The 22,791-nt window shown below is 51.0% G+C and overlaps 1 protein-coding gene across 1 annotated transcript in view; it reads left to right on the top strand.

Moving 5' to 3' along the window:
- Window positions 1-22,761, top strand: part of NOC2L (NOC2 like nucleolar associated transcriptional repressor) — a 28,229-nt gene extending 5,468 nt beyond the window's left edge. Inside the window, exons 10-18 of the mRNA XM_026051076.1 lie at window positions 931-1,070; window positions 5,329-5,440; window positions 8,446-8,559; window positions 8,743-8,844; window positions 13,283-13,426; window positions 16,165-16,278; window positions 19,545-19,680; window positions 21,723-21,878; window positions 22,557-22,761. Coding sequence (XP_025906861.1) covers window positions 931-1,070; window positions 5,329-5,440; window positions 8,446-8,559; window positions 8,743-8,844; window positions 13,283-13,426; window positions 16,165-16,278; window positions 19,545-19,680; window positions 21,723-21,878; window positions 22,557-22,678 — 1,140 coding nt within the window. The 3' untranslated portion in view covers window positions 22,679-22,761. The remainder of the gene's footprint in view (window positions 1-930; window positions 1,071-5,328; window positions 5,441-8,445; window positions 8,560-8,742; window positions 8,845-13,282; window positions 13,427-16,164; window positions 16,279-19,544; window positions 19,681-21,722; window positions 21,879-22,556) is intronic.
- Window positions 22,762-22,791: the final 30 nt, after the last annotated feature.

Here is a 22,791-nt window from a genome sequence, read left to right as displayed (position 1 = left end):
GTCTTCTGAGTGCCTGTGATGTGCAATTCCCCTGGTGCATCTGCCCCATCTTCTCAGTAGCTGATTTTCCTGTCCCTGCTATTTGGAGGGTTTCACTGAACAAAGCAGCCCAGACTGAGTGAGATTACTAATCCTGGCTTTATTCATGTTTATCAAACAGACCCCCACAGATTAATGGTCTGGCTACATGCAAACATTGCAAGATTGGTGACCAGCTAAATCTCCTGGCTCTTCAGACATAGGGATAAACTGAGCAGAGATAAACTAAGTCTGGGCTGCGTATTCCTTAATTGGATCACGTTGGCTTCTTACACCTTCAGCCCTTGCCCAGACAAGACTTAAATCTCCTTGATTTCACAGCTGGGGAGGGATGTGGGGACTTCAGATGACATTAACATGACCAAAATGCCCAAACCCCAGCAAGAAGCCAATTTAAAGTGAGCAAATTGTGGCTGTGAAAGGTGGGTTACAAGAACAGTTTGCTTCTCTATTGTGCAGGGAAAGGTGAGGACAGACCTTGATGCATCTCTCAAATAGTGACTTTCTAGGAGAGTCTTGTTCAGCAGCAGTCTCATTCCCTACCACAGGACTTGCACCAGCAGCTGCAAGTTAGAACAACCAAAGTTTGCAGGCAAATCATCCAGATTTCTCCTATCTGCACTCGTAACTTTACATACTTTTTTCCTCCCCCCTTCTCTCTGGTGTCCATAAGGCAGATGATTCTCTTTGTAAAGGTGTCTTTCAGCCTTGCTGTCTGTGGGAGACCAGGGATAGCTGGAATATTCTCTCCCTCTCTGAACATTATAACCTGTCCTCTTGGATGACGAGGGCTAAAATTGGAGTCTGGTAGGGGGGAAAAAAAAAAAAAAAGTGAACTGCTCACAGGCCTGACTTTCAGGTTTACCTTTGTTTCTCTCCCTCTTTCTGCAGGAGAATTTCCAATCTGTTTATAATTGGCAGTATATCCACTGCCTGTATTTCTGGTGTCGAGTTCTCAGCACAATCTATCCCAGTGAAGTCATGGAGCCCTTAATTTATCCTTTGACACAGGTCATCATTGGCTGTATAAAGTAAGTAGGACTTTTTTTTATTTTTATTTATTTATTTTTGTCTTGGCAATGCCTACTTGCCTCCACTAACAGTTTGATATGACGGAATTGATTCAGTAGCTGAGATCGTGGGCTGAAGAGCTGTGTCTCCAGGAACACACACCATTGGAATCTCTTCCAGGGGTTAAAATGGGAACCCATCCTCATAGTGTGTATGTAATGAGATGACCAAGTTGGGAGATAAACCTTTAATACCTTCCAGTAACTGTGCAGCGTGCAGGAGTGTGCAGGGTAGGGAAGAAAAGTACTGATTTGCCTTAGGGCTTTCCAAGTGATAGGAGTGAAGAACAGAATCAAGTTCTCATCTCCAGCTCTGAAAGAGTAGTTAGATGTTTATTTCTGTGCCTGAGTTTGTGCACACATGTATTTCTTAGAAGCTGAAGAGCTGGGGATATGTCTGCTCTTTTTAGTCGGCCTCTGCTGAGAATTTCTAGCTTGCTTTCCATTAGTTTGTGTGTTTGTATATGAAACTCCAGTGCTTTGAGACCACTATTGCTAATGGGCATAAAGGGAATTGCTGCATCTCTGGTGATCTCTGAAATCCTGTTAGCTTTGTAACTAGATTCTCGGCTTTCAAACACCACCCGCCTGCTCTTAGGCTCCAAATGGTGATGAAGATAAGAAGGTTTAAATGATGGTTAGAGTGTGTGTACATCCCTTTCCCCAGCCCCCCTCTGCACAGGCTGCTTCCTGCTGCTGTTGCAGAGCTTTAATTGTCCTACGGACAAGTCTAGGCAGTTTTCCACCTGTCTGGGCAGATAAATCAGCTAACTGGGGCCAAGGAAAGGTGAACTGGGTGAGGCTCGGCAGCGGCAGCAAGTGGAATTTGTTGGCATCTGTACAGGGATGCTTGGCATGAAGCACAATGACCAGCTGACCAAACTTAAGAGGTTTGTGAGCCCAGCAGGATGGGCTTCAGGGTGAGGAAAAATAGAAGTAGATGCCCAGGCTGGCTTCTGTGCTAAGAAAAAGGCTATAAAAAGGGGGTAGGTAGATGAGCAGATTGGGGACAGGAAGGGGCACAAAAAAAAAAAATGAAGTACCCAGCTAGGTCTCATCTTCTCTGTTGTCATTTTTATGGGGTCATTTTAGACTCTCTTAGAAATGGAGCTACAGAGGAATTCAAGAGGATGTGACATCTATAGATCGTGTGGGGTTGACTCATGATTTCTTCTCTAGTAGGAAGGGCCACCATCTCGCAGGGCTTTCAGCAAGGCATCGGGCATTTCTTTACCTGCCACACTCTGCTGGGTGATAAGTGAATGTTGCAGGATTTGCCTGAGAATTTAGGTTATTTATGCTGCGCTGTAGACTGCCTCTAGGCATCTTCAGCTTATGCTGCTCACTCAGCCCATGGCTAAACGCAGCTACTGAATTTTGTATGTGTAAGATTGGGACCCCTGAAGGGCGAGGGGGATGGATTGGCAAAACCAGGCTGCAATAGGCCCTGCTCATCCCAAACACAATCCAGAAGGATTGTCCTCCTCCGAGTGTCCCCTGTACCAGAAGGTGTCGCTTTGCTCCCAGCAAAGGGGCTGGCAGGGCCCTGTGTGTCCCTGTGCAAGGCGGGGTTGCTCTCCCAGTGCCACCATGGCTTGTCACAGGAGGGAACTGGGGAGAAATTACCATCCGTTCCAGGCTTTTTGCTCCAGGCAGGGACAAAGGCGGAATTTGAAATGTGCTTTTACAAGATAACTAATAGGCAGAGGGTTGCCTGTGAAAATCAAAATTAGCTTGCTAGTTTTTTTGCTCTCCCCTGTTGCTCTCCAGCATGCAGAGCGTTTTAAAACTGGATTATTTTAAGTAACACGTTTCAGAAATGGTCCCTGTGTTTCCACAAGCTGTGCGTGCTCAAGATGTGGTTTGGGGGCCACTAAACAGGGTAGTGCTGGAACTGATGGTTTCTCAAGGTCCCTAACTAGCCCAGTTCACTCTTTGTTTTGCGATCTTGGGCCACCGTGGGGCCTGCTTTCCAAGTTTGCTAATGGAATTGCTTTGTGAGAAGCAAAAGAGCTGAAGGTGTGCAATTGCCTTGACCGTGGGGACAGCACTGTAGAAATTGCAGAGATGCCAGAGTGCAGAGGGAGATGAAGTCCCTTGCTTTGCCTTCTGCTTTGCTTGGTCTCCATAGCGCATAAGTGCCTCAATTTGATCCGTCTGCTGGTGTCCGAGTTCGTGTTTCTATTCACAGCAGCTCTGCAGAGGCTCCTGCTCCGTGTTACCCCTCTCTGCCCGCCACCACGGGAAGTGTTTTTCTGACCTTGCCTGGGTGATTTTTCCACCTGTCCCCAGTTCAAGCTATAATCCAAGTCCCTGCCTGCGTTATAGTTAAAAGAGGATTTGTGATGCACCTTAGGTGTTAGTCCCTGGCCTCCCAGCAGGTCCAATCCCCTCTTAGGGATGCCAGGAAGGTCCTAATATCCCTGAGCAGATCCCGTTGACCGCTTTATTTTACTGGGGCAGAGTTTAGTGCTAAAACAAAACAAAAAACACCCTTTTTCTCTTCTCTCCAGCTGAAGGAAGGCCGTGGTTAGCCAGGAGCAGAACAGAAGGAGCTGCAGCTAGTAAAAATAATCCTTGGAAAGCCCTCAGGCTGTTCTCTGCACCGTAGCATATGCCCTGGCTGCACGAGAGAAGTAGGGCAGCGGCGCTCTGACGGACACGAGCTGCAAGACATTGGAGAACCCTCTCCTTGGAGATGAAAAGCCCAAGCTGTAAATTCGAGGCGGGGGCTTTTGGAAGCCCCTGGCTAGGCCCTGGAGTGACTAGGCAGTCTGCTCTCCCTTGGCTCTGTTTTGTATTCCTTGTGCATCCCAGACATGGGGAAGTTGAGCAGATTGTTGCGTCGCGGAGCACTCTTAAAATTAATAGTCTTGGTTTACAGTAAATCTATACATTTAACGGGTTTATCCCGTGATCAATTAATTCCTGAGGAAGGCTTTCGTCATCTCCAGTGGTGCCAGATCAGGGGTGCAAAGTAGATTTATTTCTATAATGGATCCAGTGATAATTATTTCGCTATTTGGTGGAGGAGGGAAAGAGATGGGGGTGATTTATGGTGCCTGGTCTGGCAGTTTCTCTCGCCAGGCTAGCTCAGCAGGCTCTTTTTCCCTTAGGAGAGGGGGTTTGTTTATCAGATTCAGGGCTATTCTCTGGGAATTGCATTTTTGAAATCCACCCTTGTTCATGTTGGAAGCGTCAGTGCTTTCCAACACAGAGCGTTCTTGGTGAGGAGTGTGAATGTACATGCGACTTCTCTGAAGGAGGTAGGAGAAATGCTGTTTTTCTGTATTATTTAGCAGCATTTCTTTGTTATCCTCAAGTGCAATGCTGGGATGGGGAAGACTGTAAGAGGCCCCTCTTTATTGCTGGTTCCTGCCTCTTTTCCTCACTTACCTGCCTCTATTGGGATCCAGAAGTGTCCAGCATCACAAAACAGCATCGATGATGAGCTTAATTTGCAAATCCCTCTTTTTGGAGGACTTCTCCCTCTGCTTCCCCACCCTGGATGCTTTGATTTCGTTACTTTTGGTAGCTCAGTCTACACTTCTCTTCAATGCTGCTTGCCCACAGAGCTTGCTGATACTCCAGTCAAACTGTCTCTAGATTAGCTTTCCTCAGCTTTAAGATCTGTGGGTAAAGTCTTCTGAAATGATTTAATTACATGTTAATGTTTTAATGTGCTAATGATTTAATTATGTGTTAGCAGGGGAAAATGCATGTTCTTTTTGCTCAGACTCGTACTTTGGAGCATGAACTTCCACGCTTGCAGCATGAAGCCTCGTGTCCTCACTTGTTTGTCCAAAGACAGGCAAGACGCTGTGGGCCTTGAGGACAGTGTTCTCATGATAATAGGGGCTATTTCACATGACAGCCACTTCAGGGCAATTTTGGCCACTGTTGATTAAAAATCGAGGCTCTTTCCTATCTAATTCACTTGGAAGATAGGATATAAGCGGAGCAATTAGAGCCCAAAGCCAGAGGAGGCTGCAGCAGTCTGTACAGAAGCTGAAAACCTCATTTTAAACTCTTACACCTTCAATGTGCGCAAATTGTTTGCCACTATTGGGTAGTTTGAGCAGCACAAATAGTCTCCTGTGCTATGCAAGAGCTGCCTGTGTTCTGCAAAGAGAACAAGAAGGCCTCTGAAGTACGAGGGCTACGGACTCGGTCCTTTCTCAGCTTTGCCTAATGTCCTTTCCTCTGTTTTCCCCTCCAGGCTGGTGCCCACGCCTCGTTTCTACCCGCTGCGCATGCACTGCATCCGAGCGCTTACGCTGCTGTCCGAAAACACCCGCACCTTCGTGCCCGTCCTGCCGTTCATCCTGGAGGTTGGTCAGTGCCCGCCGAGGCAGCAGGAGCTGGTGCCTGGCGTCACGCTGGGCACCAAGAGCTCCCAAGGCTGCCTGCTTTGCTCGGCACTCTAAAATCCCCATCAGGCAGGATGTACTGTGGGGTTAGTAAATAGGATTAACTTTTACTGGCCTGGGAAGTAAGAGTATCTGAGATAGCTGGGTGCAAAAAAAAGGCTTTTCTAGAACTCTGGCACCAAATACCTAAGTGAATGTGAAAATCTTGGGAAGAAGGCAACATTCATTGCAAGAGAATGTTGACAACGAATGTGTTTCCATCCTTAAATAGTCAGAGTTGTTTTTCTGTGATGTAAATGTACAGCACGAGGCTGGAGGTTAGGAGAGGAGGGGTGAGGGAGACTGCTGTATTAAATGGCTTGAGCCAGCCAGGCTCGTCCCTAATTGGGTTCTGTTGAAGCAGAGGCTTCTGTGGTTTTATGTTGTTGTAAATGTCCTTTGCAAACCACATCCTCCAAGTCTGTGGAAGCCAGTGATGTTTATAAATCTCCTCCTGCCTGTCCTCTGCCTGCTGCTGCTGCTCCCTGGCCCGTGTGCCTCTGCCTGCTTCCTTCCTCTTACTCGTTCATACTTGACATTCTGCCAGGCAGATTTAGTGACAGAAACATCTCCTTTACATATTGCGAGATAGTGGGGCTTGCAGGTAGAACAGTTTTTATGCTCTGAGACTTGAAACCTTTCCCTTTCAGAGCTTTCCCCCCATTTTTGTGTTCTGACCCCTGACACTTTGACTCCAATTGGTGTGTCAGGCTCCAGCCAGATGTTACCACTCCCCACACTGAGCTTTTCCCCAGCATCCGTAAGCTCCCGACCGCTTCTGATCCCATCACGCGGGTTTGTGACATTTGTGAGCTTTATGTATTGCTTTTCCCCTTGAAGGGCCTGTTAATTTGCAGACGTTTTCTGTTTTTTCTCCGTGCTTCAGTTATTTTGGGACTGGCACTGGTTTCCCTACAGGAGACCTGGTGGCTCGCTTCCTGCAAGGCAAGTGTCGTTAAGCAAGGTGGAAATCTCCCTCTGGGCACACTTGCTATGCCCATTTAAAATGAATTTCTGCCGAGGATGAGGAGGAAGGTTAACCTTGACGTGCTCAGAAAGGACTATTTATTTATTTATTTATTTTTGCTGTGTTGTTTAAGTGACTTGAGCCTCTTTGAAGGAAGCTGCGTATCTGAAACGGAAGTCCCCAGGGATTTGGAATGCGCTTTTGCCTTTCCAACCTGCCACAGGCTCCCTCTGTGTCACCCTCTCTTTCAGCCTGGCTGTTAGTTCCTTCCTCCTTCTTGGGACTGGGTTGAGAAATGTGATTTTTCTCCCCGCCACGTGCTTTGACAGCCCTCCTAGCCCCTCCTGGGAGGCAGGTTTTCAGACCTCTGGCTGCATTTCCCTGCTCACCTAGTGTTACATTAGGATCCCGCAGAGCCTGACACCATTTCCCTTAATGCATCCGACCTTCGGGGATCAATATTGCTTTTTTGGCCAAAGAAATAAGTGTGCATAACGAGGTTTATAGCGTCAATTCCCTAGGCGAGCTGGGGCTCTTTGCTTTCACAAGGCACCAAGCTTGTCCCTCCCTCCCAGACAACCTGGGCCGAGGAATAAAATACAAAAAAATCAATAGTCATCTCTGTGCTTTTCTGGCCTGGGGGCATCCGTGTGACCTGAACGACCTTCTTTGCCCCCACCTAATCATCTAGCAATCAGTGTGCTGCATTCCCCTGCTGTTGGGCTGCTCGGGCTCTGCTCTCAAGTGTTGTGGTGCTGCACAGGATGAAGGGAGGAGGTTTCCTGTGCAAGATTGAGCTGCAAAAAGGTTCTGGATTCTAGAGCTGAGTACCTTTGAGGTGGGGAAATTCTAGATGCGGCCTTTTTAGGAAGTGCATAAGGAAAGTTCTCCTCGATTCACACTGTCCTCCGCCCAGTAAAGCTGGGAAACGCCTCACAGAAAGGAGGAGTAGGGGAAAGATGATCAGAGTCTTTGGCCTTGCTTACGTTGTGTAAAGTTTGAAGGCAGTAATGGCACTTCTTAATTAAGACCAACCTTGGGATGTCACCCTGGAGAGCTGGCCACACACCTATGTATAAACTTCCTTTTTTTCCCTCTTCTTTTATGTAGTGTGTATGTGTTGTACCTTCTCTCTTAGAAATACAGTTCTCCCCGTTTTAATTATTAAAGAATGCTGTAGAGAAACCCAAAAGCAGAACTGCAGGTCTGTCATTTGACATTTATGCACCAGAACAGTGGGTATCCAGCTGCACCCAGAGCTTGAATGTGCTTGATGTTCACTTTGAGTGGTGTGCGTGGCCTCTTCTCAGACCCTGGAAAAGGGGCAGTTTCTCCCACGTCCCGTGCTGTAAAATTGGATGTGTCCACAGAAGATAAAATGTCTTTGTATAAAGGCTGCTCAGGTGTAGCTGATACAAGGGGCTGCAGGGGGAAATGTGTTTAACAGAAGCCTTGTTTGGCAAGGGGTGTTTGTGAAAAGGACTTGCTGGTCCCTTTACTGCCTGGGAGAATTCAGGCAATTCCTTCGTTGACAAAAAAGGGATAATAGATTTGCTTTAAGTAATGCCTGGTCTTTCCATAGAAAAGCAACTCATCTTAAGGGACAGCTCCAAAATATACTTAAGCTTTTAGTACAATCTTTCTGACAATTAGAAGTGTGGATCTGCTGAGGAATAGATTTTCAGTTCTTGTGCTGTTGTGTTTTTCATTTTGCTTCACACTTCTATAGCATCTTTTGTTCTCAGATCTCTTCAGGGGTGCTTTTTGTTTCCTCCTTAACTATCTCTCAATAGGGCACTAAGAAAGACTGGGGGGTATGATCCAAACAGGCAGGCAGGGATTGGGGTTTCTGCATTGTCCCCTTAGCATTGCTACCCAAGGACAGCTACTCTCAGAGTCAGTTGGCACCTGTCCTGTTCTGTGGTGTGATCATCTTTAAACTCTCTTTCTTCTGTGGCAGATTTTCCAGCAAGTGGATTTCAACAAGAAGCCCGGCCGTATGAGCGCTAAACCTATAAACTTTGCGGTGATTTTGAAGCTCTCTAATGCCAACCTGCAGGAGAAAGCCTTCCGAGTAAGTGGAACCTTAGTGCCAGCAGCACAAACCCTCAGGAGAAAACTTTCCCTATAAGCAGCACAAAATTGCCTTAGAGATGGTTTTTGTGATTCTGTTCCATAGCATTGGAGACTCGTTCCCCAACCTGGGAGGTGAAGGATTTAGCTCCCAATGTCTCTCTTTCTTGTTTCCCCTGCTCAGGATGGACTCATTGAGCAGCTGTACGACCTGATCCTTGAGTATGTCCATTGCCAGGCCTACAGCATTGGATTCCCAGAGCTGGTTCTCCCCACTATCATTCAGGTAAGGTGTAAGACCGCTCTTGGGCATGCCATGAATGTGGGCAGAGGGCCATAAGGCCACTTACATTAATGGTGAGCTCTAGGCAGTCCTCACAGTATGAGGGGAGATCTGCCTTTTTTTTCCCCTGTATTTTTTTTCTTTGCATTTTGGGGTATTCTTGAGGAGAAGCAGAGGGATCCCACCTGATACAGGATGAAGTGCTTGTAGCTACGCTCTTGGGAGGCAAAGCAGGGCTGAAGGAGATGCGTTTGTGACTAGTGAGTGTAGATGGGCTCTTGGCAGTTTAGAGTTGTCCAAACCATTGCATTTTCTCAAAGTGATCCCTGTGCCTTCCCTTACCCTGCGGATCTCCACAAGATGGCAACCTGCTTCACGCTATCCCCATCCACAGGGACCCTTTCGTAAGCCCTTCCACGCAAAACAGCAGACTTGCTCTCTCCCTGTCCCTCGTCCTCCCTGCAGCCAACAGCAGTGCCTTTTCCCCGTCTGCTGCTGTTGCTTTGTGCAGGGTCCTCCTTGCTGTTTGGCCCAGCTCCCTGTGCACAACAGCACCATCTCGCAGCGCTGCACGGCCACCGCTGTGTCAGGTAAAACCCTTCCCAACCATCATTAGCTGCATGGCTTCCGTCTTGAATGGGCTCTGACCGCTGTGCTTTGAGCAGTGAATTTGTTCAGTGCACATACCTTAGAACTCTTGTTCCTCCCTTCCTCCCCGTCCTGTCTATTTTTAACTCCTAAGCAGCAGGTGTTGCACAGTTTTGGCACCACGTTGCTGCTCTACTCTGTTCAACACACGCCTCCCTGCTTTGCTTTGCTGCCCTTAACCTGTCCATCTCCGTAGCCCCTTGGCCCGTTCACCTCCATCCCCCGTTGGCCTGTCCGTCTCCGTACCCCGTTGCCAGGATGTCTGCGGTTGTCGCGGAGCGGCGACTCGGTGGGCGCCCGCGGCTGCTCCGGAGGCGGATCCGCGCCTTCCTGCCTCCCGCTGTAGCATCTGCCAGGCGCGCGGCTCTTGGCCGGGGCCCCGCAGCCTGGCACGGCGCTGCCTTGGCTAATCCGAGCTGACAGGCGCTCCCTGCGCTCCGCGCGGCTCCGCGGAGCCTTTCCCTCCCAGCCAGCAGCTGTCGGGAGCAGCGACGCTGTCGGAGCCGATGTTCTAGCTGCAGCGAAACACGCCCGCTGGCACCGAGCTCCCCGTGGCCTCCAAACGCGCCCCGCGACCAGCCGGTGTTCCTGCAGGGAATTAGTGCTATCGGATTGCTGCTTGGCTGCCGCTGACCTCGTGGCGTCTGCTGGGCCGGGGTGCTGAGGTTAGCTTCCCAAAATCACAAAAGTCTTCGGGGAAGCGTGCGGGGGAAGGCTTTTCCCCTGGAATGGTTCCAGTTAACTATAAAAATCCATCTGTGCCGCTGCTTCCCCTCCCGATGAGCTCACACTTCTCCCGGTGCCTCGTTGTGAGGGCTGGATTCCAGCTGGCGCGGGGTGCATTCCTCGTCTCCTGGTCAGCGGCTTGCGGAGAAGCGAGGCTGAGCTGCCTTCAGACTGCACTCGAAAACCTCCCTGCCTGGAAGGCAGGAAGCACCAGGGCAGATCAAAGGAAAGCAGAGGCAGGAGGGGAGGGAGAAGGTTCAAAGGCTGCTGCTCTGCCCAGTGTCTGGGACGGCCCCGCGGCTGCTCTTTCCACAGGCTGCGGAGGAGCTCGGAGCACAGATCCCAGGCATCGGGATGCTCAGAGGAGCCTTTCCTTCCTCTCCCAACACACAATTGGCATCACAGAGCAGAGTAGAAGGTTAAAGGGGAGACGGTGAGCACAGCCAAGGGTAGTGCTGGATGGAGGCAGGGGATGGCATGAGCCAGGCAGAAGGACGGGAGGTGCCGGTCCTGGCGCCAGCAGCCGCTCCTGCTGCTGGTCTCTGCTCCCAGTTGAACATTCACTCTGTTTTTTTGTGAGTGGAGCATTGGGGTTGATTTAGGATCCCTGGAACACAAAAGGCCAGCTGCTCCAGATCATTTATAGCTCCCTGCGTCATTTACAGTAAGAGGAGCTGGGCTTTTGCTGTGGTCTCTGCTGGTATAAACCATTGGTGTTTAAGGCTGGCGGGTCAACAGAATCAATCCCGCTGATCGCAGAGCTGCCTCGCTGGGAGCAGACACTGGGTCTTGACCGCACAAATACACACGCTTCTGATTGCTTTTATTCAGGAAAGGTACGATTGTAATATTTGGCAGAGTGGACAAATACACCCCAAAGCCCCTTCGTCCTTCTCTCATCTGTCTTCTTTTGGCTTCTTGCTTGTTCCTTGCCTCTTAACACAGGCCCGAGATCTCATTACCTCTTGTTAACGTCCACGGCAGGTAGCAGCAGGGCTGGGAGAGATTGCAGGGGGGAAGAGGGGGAAGGAAGAACTGAAGCAGACGGCGCCGAGAGCCACCGCACGGCACCAAACTGCACAGATAGAGCCTGAGATTTTTGCAGGATTTCTGGTGACACTTCTGCAATGAAAGAGAAATGATAATGTATGTGCCAGCGGATGAAATGGATCTGGGGCTGCAGCTGTGGGGCTCGAGCGAGAGAAATTGAATGACAAATGCATCCCTCAGTAGAAATAAATATGCAGCCTCTAAAAATAAATATTTTAGAAAATGGGGGAGAGAATGGGACAAATTTGACTAGCAGCAGGATAGTTTTGCTGATGGTTTCTCTATACTTATTTGATAGGCTGCTTGCTTTGTGAAATAGAGCCAAGTTGTCTATTTTATCCCAGGTTTTTGGAGTGAACGAGTGTGGCTGGAGCTATCTTGGGGATAAAGGACATGGAGAGGCCCCTGCTGCTCAGGGATAGTAGATGGTCTGTGCGCATGCAGTGAGCAGCAGGTCACAGCAGAGCACCCATCAGAGCAGCACCCTGCTGAGAGGGGCCAGCTGTGCGTGTCACATCTGGATTAACATTAATTACCACCCGATTGACGGGTAAGATCAAGCCAATGTGCAGACCTGACGGGAGGGGAGACCTCTTCCTCCTTCCCCGAGCTCCCTCTTAGGTGGAACTTTTAAAGCCAAAAGGAGACAAGATAGGACTGAATTTGCTGTCTAAAAAGCCATTATCTGCGCCTTGATAGCATCAGCAGGTCCCGGTTGAGGGGAAGGCTCCGCTGTGGTTAAACATTTCCTTTTTTTCAGGTTTATTTCTGTAAAGCAAGTGCAGTGTAGTGTGTATTTGGCACCAGCACAGAGTCTGCCCTGCCAAAGTTGGAGAGCTGTCCAGAAAATTGTCGGGAGACCCTTGGAAGTGTTAGTAGAGACCAAAGTAACATTCAAGCAATGGATCAGCCTGTACATTCCCAGCTCTCTTTGTCGGCAAGAGTATCTGCTGCTGCCTGAACTTCTGGTTTGGAGCAGTACAGTGACGCTGGAGGGTAGTTTGCATTGGGAGGGAGATGTTTTTGGTGGGGAGAATAAGGTCTTGCTGAGGATAAGACTGTTGAAGTGAAAGAAAAAACACCCTTGATCTGTTTGCAGTGAAATAAGCTGAATGTGTGAGAGGAGGGAAGTGTTTATCCTGCTCAGAGATGTTGCAGGGGCCAATTCTGTGCGAGTAGGATGCCCTTTCCCTGTCACATAACAGTGGATTTTGTGGTTTCCTGGTAGTCTGGCTCTTCCTTGTAAGGCCTTGGGTCTACAAGGAGGAATTATCCAGGCACACGTTGTGCGAGGCTCCACACAGGAAATCCGTAGGTTTTTGTGTGGTGGCACTGTGAGTTTGCGCTCCTGAGAAAAGAGAATTGCCGGTTGGGGTTGGCTTGGTCAGACACGAAGCAAACATGACCCCAGCTGACTCTGTGGTGCTTCTGTCCTGACCCACAGCAGCCCTAAAAACCCTTCGCTCCAGCCCACAGCCTCCCGCGGTCTGTGCCAGTCTCGCTGCCTTCTCAATCTCTGCTTCAATCCCTCCCTTCAGTGTCAACAGCGTCACCTATTCAGCATCCCCACCTCAGTATCCACCAGCGTGCTATAAATTTCACCCGCAGACACCTTTTCCCACTGCAGTCTTGGCTTCCCTGTGCTTTTGGCTGACCAGCATCCCCAGGTACCCGCTGTTATTCCTGATCTCAGTGTGGGAACTGAAGCCCTGAGGAACAGAGACTTTTCGAGATGTCCTGCCGGAAAGAAGTGCACTCAAATTGATTGAAAAAGCTGGGTTTTAATTCAGGCTGTGTACAAACATCTGGTCTGTCACTGCCGCTCTTTGCATCCTTTCAACCCAGGCTAGCAGGACCCTCCACGGTTGAATATGGGAGATACATTGGAATGTATAGAATAAATCGAAGGGAAAAGACGCCCCATGTTCCTGCCACTGAGGGTGGGCGATGTATTTTTCCTGAGGGCATCTGTTTATGGAAACCATCCCATCGCTTTCCTTCTTTTTCCCCCTTCTAGCTAAAATCTTTCCTGAAGGAATGCAAGATTGCCAACTACTGCAAGCCCATGCGGCAGCTCCTGGAGAAGCTACAGGAAAACTCTGCCTACATCTCCAGCAAGCGCCAGAAAGCGCCGTTTGGCGTGGCCCGCAGGGAGGCTGTGGTGAGTCCGTACTTGGATTTGGGCTCCCTGGAAAGCCAGTGAGGCTCCAGTTGCTGGTGTTGAACGGGAGGCAGAGCTTCATGGAAAACAATCCAGAAATTACCCTCTTCTGATGTTTCTGACACTCACACCTCTGTGGATGTGCCTCCCTTTGGGACATGTCCTTGGGAAATGACTGTTTGAGCTGAATCTAAGGCCAATTCCATCTTTGGGATGGCAGAAGGCAACACGGGTTGAGCAAGGTTAAAGTATCTCAAGAAACCCTCTATAAAAGGGTGGGTTACACGTGGAACAAGCAGAGTTGAGCTGCCCTTTACGTCATTCCAAGAGGTAATGGGCTCCAGAGTCTTCCCATAAGGAAGTTATTACCGTGGACCTGGAGAAGGACAACCCTCCCTTGCTGTTCTCTCTGCTTCCTGGCCTGTGATCTGTAAATAGTATTTCTGCAGGGGTTAAAGTCCCTCCTTTTAGGGCTTGGAAATGGTACCTGTTCTAATTGCCTGTGAAATGCCTGGTAGATGAGGGCAGGGAAGGGCAATATAATCCTGTGCCGGGGTCTTTCAGGCTTGAGAGATGTGACATGGGTTCTTCAGTCTGCTAATGTGCCCAAGGGGAGGTAGTGCCTTTTGTTTTCCCTGCTCCAAGCCAAGTCCTCAGAGAGATGGGGTAAAATAGTGTCAAGAGATTCCATTTTATGTCTTCAAAACATTTTCTTTGGCCGTGCTCCGTTCTTCTGGAACCTGTTGACCTGCTAAATGGAGCTATTTGAAATCCAGGCCCTGCAATAATGAAGCCCAAAGGAAACCTGGTTAATGAAGTTTTGCTTGTCTTTGGGATGGGTAGATCCTCTTCTGGATGGGACTCTTGCTGCTGGAATTATGGATTCATGTGGATTGAAGGGTGGGAGAGACAGGCTCTGCTTTGTCAGGACTGCTCCTGAGCTGCTGAAGGGGACACAGCAATGGTGCAAAGTGCTATCCAGGCCCCTCTCCACGTCCTTTCCACCCTATGGAAGTGACTGCTTATTTTTTTGTGCCCAAGGAGCAGATCTTGGGCACGGGCGCCATGTATTTTCCGACACTCCTTTGCAAACAGATGGTGCTCGTTTCCAAAGCCCTGGCAAAGGCAGCGCTTTGCAGAGTGTTTCCGAGTGCCCCTAAAAGTCTGGGCTGAGATTGCCAGGCTGTCTGCAACATATGTGGGATGTTGGCCCTTCCCATCAGCAAACGCTGCCGGAAAAGGGAAGGGAAGAGGGGGAGTGAGGGGAGAGGAAGAAAAGAGGCCAAAAGAATTTGCATGTCGCCCTTGCCAGCAAGAGCAATTGAAAGCAAATGCTCTCTGGTATTCGCATCCCTGTGTTTTTGCTGGTTCTCCTCTAGGAAGCAGAGCCCAAATTCTGAGCTAGTCCTTCCATGCAATGCACTGAAATCCAGCTTTTGCAGGAGGGATTGGCTGTAAATGGGGAGAAGAGCAGTCCTGAGGGTGAGTGGTTCTGCAATCACCGAGGAGTGGCAGCGTTGTAGGAACGCTGTACTTGGTCCAAGGGTCTGTATTAGATGATTTTGAGGAAGAAATAGTCTGGAGACTGGACCCAGCGCTACAGGGAGCGTGGGGTGTGATGTTGTATTTAATGTGCAGGGGCTGTTGAATGGCCCCTCCTAGGTGTTGGCTGTGGAGGGGAGCCAGGAGGAGGGGAAGATGCAGCTGAAGTTGAATCCAGGAGCAAAATGAGCAACTCTGGCTGTAGCTTCCTTAGCACTGGACCCTGCTCAACAGGGAAGAGTGGGAAGGAGACGGATCTGTGGATCCAGCACCCTTTAAAACTAAAGTTGCCCAAACCAAATAGACTTCTGACCTTCTGAAGCCTTTCTTGGGAGGCTGTTGGCAGCGTCAACACCCAGATTGATGACAGCTGGCAGCCTGGGCCAAGCCTCGTGTTCACGTGGTGACTTCACCCTCCTTGGGAAGTGCCGGGCGGGATGAGTGGGAGCGGCGGGAAGCTGAGGGTTCTGCCAGAGCCGCTGGGATAAATAGATTCCTTGCCACTGGAGAGCAGTGACACGGGCTGGTCATCCTTCAACGGACAAAGTTCAGCTCCTGCAGCTGCAGAGCCTCTTCTTCCCTCTTGGTTTTGGGCCAGGTCAAGAGCTGGTGCAGACTGGTGTGTGCTGCTTGCCAGCCTTCACCAACTCCTTGCTTCTTTGTGAAACCCAAGGATCTTTCCTATCCTATTCTGCTCTCTCTATCCCATTCCTCACGCACTGCTCTCTGAACAGTCTTCTCCACACACTTTGGCTCGCAGGCTACAACAAGGAGAGGCCCCTGGCTTTGAGGCTCGGCAGCCTAGAGGCAGAGCTGATTCGGGCTCTGTTAAGGAGTGTTATTAAGCTGTAGGGTCTGGGGATGATTTGCTCCTCCTTGTCCCCGTCCACCTCCCCAGCTGCCCACACAGCACCGTGTATTTGTTCCCAGCTCTGGCTTCTGGAGGCTCTTTCTGGATCTGTGCTAATCTCTGTTCTTGCTGCTTGTTCCCTTCCTTCTTTTTCAGTTCCAGCTCATACATCCTGTCACTTTTCTTGCATTAGATGGACTTTTTCTAACTGTGGGCTAGTGCAAAGCCTCTGGGCACTTTGGTAATCCAGACAATAGGTCCAGTTCTCTCTAGGTTTTGTATTTTGTGTTGCAAAACTTCTGCTTTGAGCACCTTGCCGAAATTTGTATTCTCTCTTTCCACGCAGGAGCAATGGGAGAAGCAGGTCAAAGAAGAGGGGACACCTCTGACCAAGTATTACACTCAGTGGAAGAAGCTAAGGGAGAAGGAAATACAGCTGGAAATCAGTGGCAAAGAAAGAGTAAGAATGAAACCACCAACTTAGTACATGTTCAGCTGTGCCATGGGAGGAAAGGAAAGCATGGCCTTAGCAGCAGGCTGCTGGGTGGCCAAAAGCAGCCCCGCTGCTGGGAGATGAGCTTGGGTTGAGCTGCTTGGGCTGCATGTCTTTGAAGGAGCATGGATAGGGCCTGGGGGACACAGCCACTGTCTTCAGCTCCCTGAGGTCTGTCTTGCTGGGGTCTCTAGGAGCAGTATCCATGTCCCTGTGTCCTGTCAGTGCAGGTTTTCCAGTTTGGAAAGGTATGTGATGCAGTTCTGAATTTCAGACACTGCCCACGGGCCTGTTCTGTCTCTTCATCCCCGCTTTCATAGGCCTAGCTTCCCAAGAAAGGGAGGGGGGAAAATGCATCCGTTATAACAAGGACAATATCAGAGATGGGTTTTGCTGAGCAGTTTTTTGTTCCACTCTTACAAATGGCTGGTTGGGAATTGCCGCCTGGATGGAAACGTTGAGGTTGCCATTTCCCACACCTCCTGTGTGGCTATTCCTGGCCATTCCCCTTAGCACTGTGCTCCAGGATGCAAAAGCTGGGAGCTTTCCTAAGTGAGGAGCCCCAAGGAAAGCTGGCTCAGGGCTAATTTAACGAAAGTAGCCGAGCCAGGCTGTTGGCCAGGAGCAGGAAATAGATATAATTGGTGTTTCCAGCATATGGTGGAGAACAATTAAAATAATCAATGGGACATTAGGGTGGTTGGCTCCGGGCCAAGTCCCAGAGCGTGGTGGAAGACATAGGATATCCTAGGATGTGCTCGGAACTGCCTACCAGCCGGAGACCTTTTTTTTGCTCTGCAGACCCAGCTGGAGAATGTGGCCTTTGCAGCAACAGTTACCCCAGTGGGGCTAAGAACCAGCAGAAAAGGAGGTTGTTACGAGTGGGGCTGACTCCTTTCCCCAAAGTGACCCTGCTTTTAGGAGCTTTTGGTGCTGAAGCATCGATTGCAAGGAGGGAGATGAACCTTTTCTGTAGACCAGCCCCATGTTAAAGGGAGGAGTTGGAGCTCCCTGGAGTAGCAGGGACAAATGGAGGTAGAGAGCTCCCATTTGGGGCGATTCCTTTAGTTTAGGGGGTTTGAGAAGATTATTCCCCCCTACCCCTCAGGGGTAGGCTGAGACTTGTTTGCTCCTGGAGGAAGTGGCTTGAAGACAGAAACTATAGGGAGAGGTGGATTTGGGAGTTAGCTTTTGGAAAGACACGTGGCTGTCCAGCGTCCCTGCTTGGTGAGTGGGGCTGTTGCCTTTGCAGCTTAATACTGCAGCATTGTGAGAGCAGAGCAGCAGGAGAGCGAGCACCGTGAGGCCCATTAGGGCTGGGAAAATCTATGGCCTATTAGCAGCCATTTCGTGGAGAAAATCATAACAAAAAAATACATCAGCTGCTATGGAACTTGCCTATGTAACAACACGGGCCCTTCTGCCTGTCCCATTTGCTTTTCCCAAGGGTTCTTAATGGGATGCAGATTAATCGGCTTCAGGAGACTCTGTAGATATTAACCCCGTAGCTGGGGATTAAAGACTGGCCTCCAAATTAGCAATTCCCTGCTCCTGTTTGATGAACACGGGCTGTGTCTGAGGATGCAGACCCTCATTCCTTTGCTTGGTAGGGGTTCTTAGTGTCTTTAGCTTGAGTCCCTCGACTGGAGGGTTGGGTCCTGTTGGTTACCCCTCTCAGGATGATTCAACCCCTCTCTAGTAGGCTTAGGTTGGGCTCAAGTGGGGCTAATGTCACCCAGAACCAACTGCTTTTGGAAATGAGGACTCATGTTTTTATTTTCATAGTGCCTGATGCCTAAGACATTCCAAATAACAGTCTGTGCTACCTGCTGTACATGTGTCCTGAGCAAGTATTTCCACAGTGTTGATGGAAATGTCCCCTCTGCACTTCCTTGAAAAAGTTGGACCCTTACACCTCTGTGCACAGGGCATTTTGCTCACATGTATCTGCATTTTCCATTTTAAAACATACCAAGTGATAAATTCCCTGAAATTATCCTACACTCTGGGTGAGTGAGAAGGGAGAATAAGATCCTCCTGGGTCTCTTCCCTGGCATGCAAAGGCTGCTGTTTGCAGAGCCTCTCGTGTGCTGATTTCTTCACATGTCTTCCAGGCACAGAAAGAGCTTGGCAGGGAGGAAAGATCTTGCATAGGAGCCTAGAGCAGGTGGGAAAATGGTTTAAAATTAGGAGCCTGCGAACGGGAGTTGGTGCTTTGCTCCCCTCTCCCCTTCTCTGGACTCTCCATCCTCATGCTGCAGCTTTTTGCTTGCAAGTACCCGGCTCCCAGGATCAATAGGGCCCAGCTGGGGCCCGTAACCATGAAAAGAGGTGGGAGAAATGGCAGGAATTGGCTGTGGGAGCAGCGGGTGCTGCCCAGAGTTGCCTCCCTGTGTGCAGGGGGAAGCTCCCAGCAGGGAGAGGAGGGCAGCGAGGACTGGGCTTGATGGTCGGGAGGCAGCAAATGACTATTAGTTGCGGGGCGAATGGTTCCAAGCAGCCTAATGGGTGCTAATGGGAGCACTTCCCAGGAGGAGAGCGGCCAGGCACGCAGTGCGGAGCGCACCCAGGCTTTAATTTGCATCCCAATGATCCTTGGCATGAGGCCTTGCAAGGAAATCCTGCCCGGATGCCCGGAGCAGCGAGGTGGTGTCTACTGCAAGTGCTTGATGGCATTGCAATCTAGGCTTGATGACATAGACCCATAGACGTTGGGTCTACGTTGGGGCTGCGTTGGGTCAGGCTCAGCTCGCTGTGCTCCATGGGGGCTGGTGAACATCCAGGCTGGGGGGTAGGCCTGGCTTAAGCACCTTCAACCCCTTGTAATGTAACTGGGCTGAAATGTGCAGCCAAACAGAAGGTTGGAGGTGCCACAGATTTCGGCACCAGGGCAGTGCTACTCCTTCAGTGGTGGCCAGCACAGTCTGCACGCACAGTTTGGTGCATTTCTTGCATTTTTATCCATGGCATGCTAGCAGGGGTTGGCATGTCATTAGCAAAAGCAGTTAATTGGGTAAAGATCAGTGGTGCTTTGCACACATCATTCACCTTTATAACTGACTCACAGATGTGTCTCTTGGTCCCCCTACTTGGCAAGAGCCAGATACAACCTCTTGGTCATGTGGCCTGCACATACAGAGCAAAACTAAGCCCCGTGTTTAAGCTCAGCAATGTATGTTTAAAAGCACAAGCTAAGCTTGTTCTAACTGCTGCTTCGTTTGTGTTTTTCCTAGCTGGAAGACTTGAACTTCCCAGAAATTAAACGTAAGAAGCACGATGAAAAGAAGGAGGAAGATAAGAAGGAATTCAAGGAGCTCTTTGAGCTGGAGAGCGACTCTGAAGAGGAAAGTGTTGGATTCCCTGTGAAAGGTATGGGGCTGGGCACATGTTCTCCTTGCTCAGGTGTCTCTCCTCTTTCTCTTCGGTCACTGCAGCTCATTTTAAAGCCTGCACTGGTTTTTGTGCCCCTCCATGGCCCTCTCCTCCCCTTCAGCACCTTCCTGTTGTCGCAGACACTGACCCCGGCTAGGGAATATGTGGCCAAACTGGAGCCTGTTCTTGGAGGCCTCAGAGGTAGCTGCAGTCTATACCGTGATTCTCCAAGGAGTGAGTTCTCCCTGTGCTCATAGCTGGTGCGTTTTCTGCCCTGACCTTGGAGAACTGAGGTGTTTGCCATCCTTTCCAGCAGGGAGTGCAGCTGAAGAAATGCACGTTAGATTTCCTACCTATAGAGTAGGAATAAGGAAGTTTTTCTACCCGATGCCATACCAGGATCATGGCACAAGTTACTGCAGACAGTGGCTATCACTGGGGCTGGCTAGAGGGATCTTAGCTGGATGAGAAATGTCCCTTCAGTGCATACAGTTTTGACTTATTTATTTGTAAGTATTCCTGATGGGCCGAGAAAGGTAGGGATCTGGGAAGAAATGAGTGATGTCCCTCCCAGGCTGTGACCACGAGGGGGCCACAGTAAATTGTGGAATCTCCCTAAAAAGTTCTCCGTGTGGCTTGGAGGAAAACTTCCATGGTGTCTCTGTAATTGGAAGTTTATGAGATACTACAGGCTTTCCAAATCCTCCCAGCAAGCCGTGTAGGAATGTAGGGCTTTCCTGTTTAGTGGGAGACTTGGTGTGCAGGTGGAGCCCTGGTCTGTCGCGCACAGGTTGCGAGGTGTGAGAGTAAATCCTGGGAATTAGCACAGAAACAGAGGCGCGTTGTCAGGAATGGCCTCTGCAGCCTTCATTGGTAGCAGGGTGTTTTCTGCAGGGCATCTACCTCGAGGAGCAGCCCCAGCCCCGCTCCTTAACGCGGGGCAGAGCTCACAGCAACCAAAACCCTGCTCAGCCACTCTGCCTTCCACACAGCAGCCTCTTCCCGTGCAGCAACCAGCAATAACAGCAAGGTCTTCCCTAACATCCTTGGCCAGTCGTAACCACGACTTCAGCACTAGCAGTAGGACCCAGAGCCTCGATAGCAAAACACCTCCTATCCAGGCGAGTGTCCATTCTTGCTTCTCAGGCCTTGTGGGATCTATTAATGGAGGAATCTCTGTGGAATGCAGCTGTAATTCCAGTGTGGGTCCATCAGCACCAAGCCTCTTTGCTGCCTGCTTGTCCCACTTAGGTCCCATGTTTTTCTTCGTGGTTCAGGCCACAAGCTGTGTGGGTGCGGGCACTTTGGGGTATTTTTAGGGCTGTCTTGTGCGGGATAATGCACAGCTTTAAGGGCTGGAGCCAGAAGCTCAGCACATTTCAGGAACGAGCATGGGAAAGGCAGGGGCTGCTGCAGAGCGGGTGGATTCGCTCAATCCATACGTGGCGGAGGGGAAGTTCCTGCATTCCCCTCATTTACCAGCTGAGCTCTCCGGGCGGGAAAGGCAGCGGCTCCTGGAAATTATTAATGGCTTGGGAAGAGGTGCTGGGCCTGCCTTGTCATGAGGCAATTAAAGGCGGGCAGGGGAGGCCGCAGCGCCTGGCTGGGTCTGTGTGTGATGAGGGATGTGTCCATAGCAGGTGCCTCTAATGAGCTTGAACGGCTTCCTTCCCTTCTCCTGCATGGAATCATGTTAGAGCAGGTTAATGCCAGGATTGGGGGGCAGGAACGTGGAAGGAAGGGTCAGACGCTGCCGTTTGCTGCTGGACTAACGTGGCCCAGCTCCTGCTGCGGCGTGAGGAAGAGGAGGGTACTGAGGATGTGCACCAACTCCCTGGAATGTGCACCAAGACCCTGCATGAGGTGGAGCGTCCAGGCCCTGCTGCGGCGCTGGGATTGGCTCCTGCAGCCAGGAATCCTGGAAAAGCTGCTGAGTTTCCCCTTGGTGTGAGCATGGGCACAGAGACACTGGGTCCTCCGTGTTCGCTGCCTGCCTGCTGCTCCCTGCAATGCCATTTACTTGGTAAACCCAATTACAGGTAAAGCCAAGGCCACGAAGGCGGCAGGAGCGAAGGCGAGTCCAGCTGACAGCAGCGCTGAAGAGAGCAGCGAGGAGGAGGAAGACGACGAGGAGGAGGGAGAGTACGAAGTTGAGGAGGAGGACGACGACGAATGGGAAGACAGCGACTCAGAGGGTGAGCAGGGCAGTGGCCGCGTTGCGGGAAGGGGAGCGGGGGGCAGCAGCGGCGGCTTCCAGGGAGGCGGCAGCTGCCTGAAACGCTGCCCCGGTGCCAGCTGTGCCACCCCGGGCTGCCTGGAAGGGTGCCCGAGCCCGGTGTGCCCTTCCCCTCACGCAGGCTCCCCGGCCACGTTCTGGTCCCCCTGGTGCCAGGCTCCCTCGTGGCACCTCCTGCCCGCCGTGCTGGGGAGCAGAGCCCCTTGGAGCATGGATACGGAGCCAGGGCGGGAAGCTGCCGCGCCGGGAGGGCTGCTCCTGCTCCAGGGCCCTTCCTCAGCCGTCCTCCCGGCCCCTCGTCCCTCCTGCGGCTCCTGCCCGCTCCGCACAGCCCCCTGTTCCACACGAGCATCGTTGCAGCGCCGGGCAGAGGCTGCTGCCCGCCCTGCCGCAGGCGCCGCTCGCGGGGCGGCCCCGCAGCTCCGCACCAGCCCCTGGCCCCCTGCCCTGCAGCGCTCCCCGTTTTGCCCGGGGCACAACGGCTCCGCGGGAGCTTCCCTGCGCATCCCGCAGCGCTCGGCGCGGCAGCGGCGCCGAGAAATTAATGAGTGTCTGGGATTAATTAGCAAGGAGCTGCCTGCACCTGCCTCACTCTCTCCCAGCAGCGGCGGATTTACGCCTCTCTCTCCACGCACAGGGGAGGCCGCGCGGGGTCCCCGGGGCCCGCGGGCGCAGAGGGTGTCGCGAGCCGACCTCGAGCAGCTGGCGCAAGGAGAGGAGGACGTGGTGGAGGACTTGGCGCTCTCTGATGAAGACTGAGAGCCTTCGCAGCCGCCCCGCTAAGCAGAGCCCTGATGGAATTGCTGCCCTCTGGAGTACCTGTTGTGTGGTGTGTTTTTTTTTTTTTTTTTTTTTTTTTTTTTTTTTTTTTT

This window comes from Nothoprocta perdicaria, unplaced genomic scaffold (genome assembly GCF_003342845.1).
Source record: "Nothoprocta perdicaria isolate Ctin4 unplaced genomic scaffold, notPer1 scaffold_72, whole genome shotgun sequence".
NCBI classification, from domain to species: Eukaryota; Metazoa; Chordata; class Aves; order Tinamiformes; family Tinamidae; genus Nothoprocta; species Nothoprocta perdicaria.
This window is presented reverse-complemented; position numbering and strand designations above follow the sequence as displayed.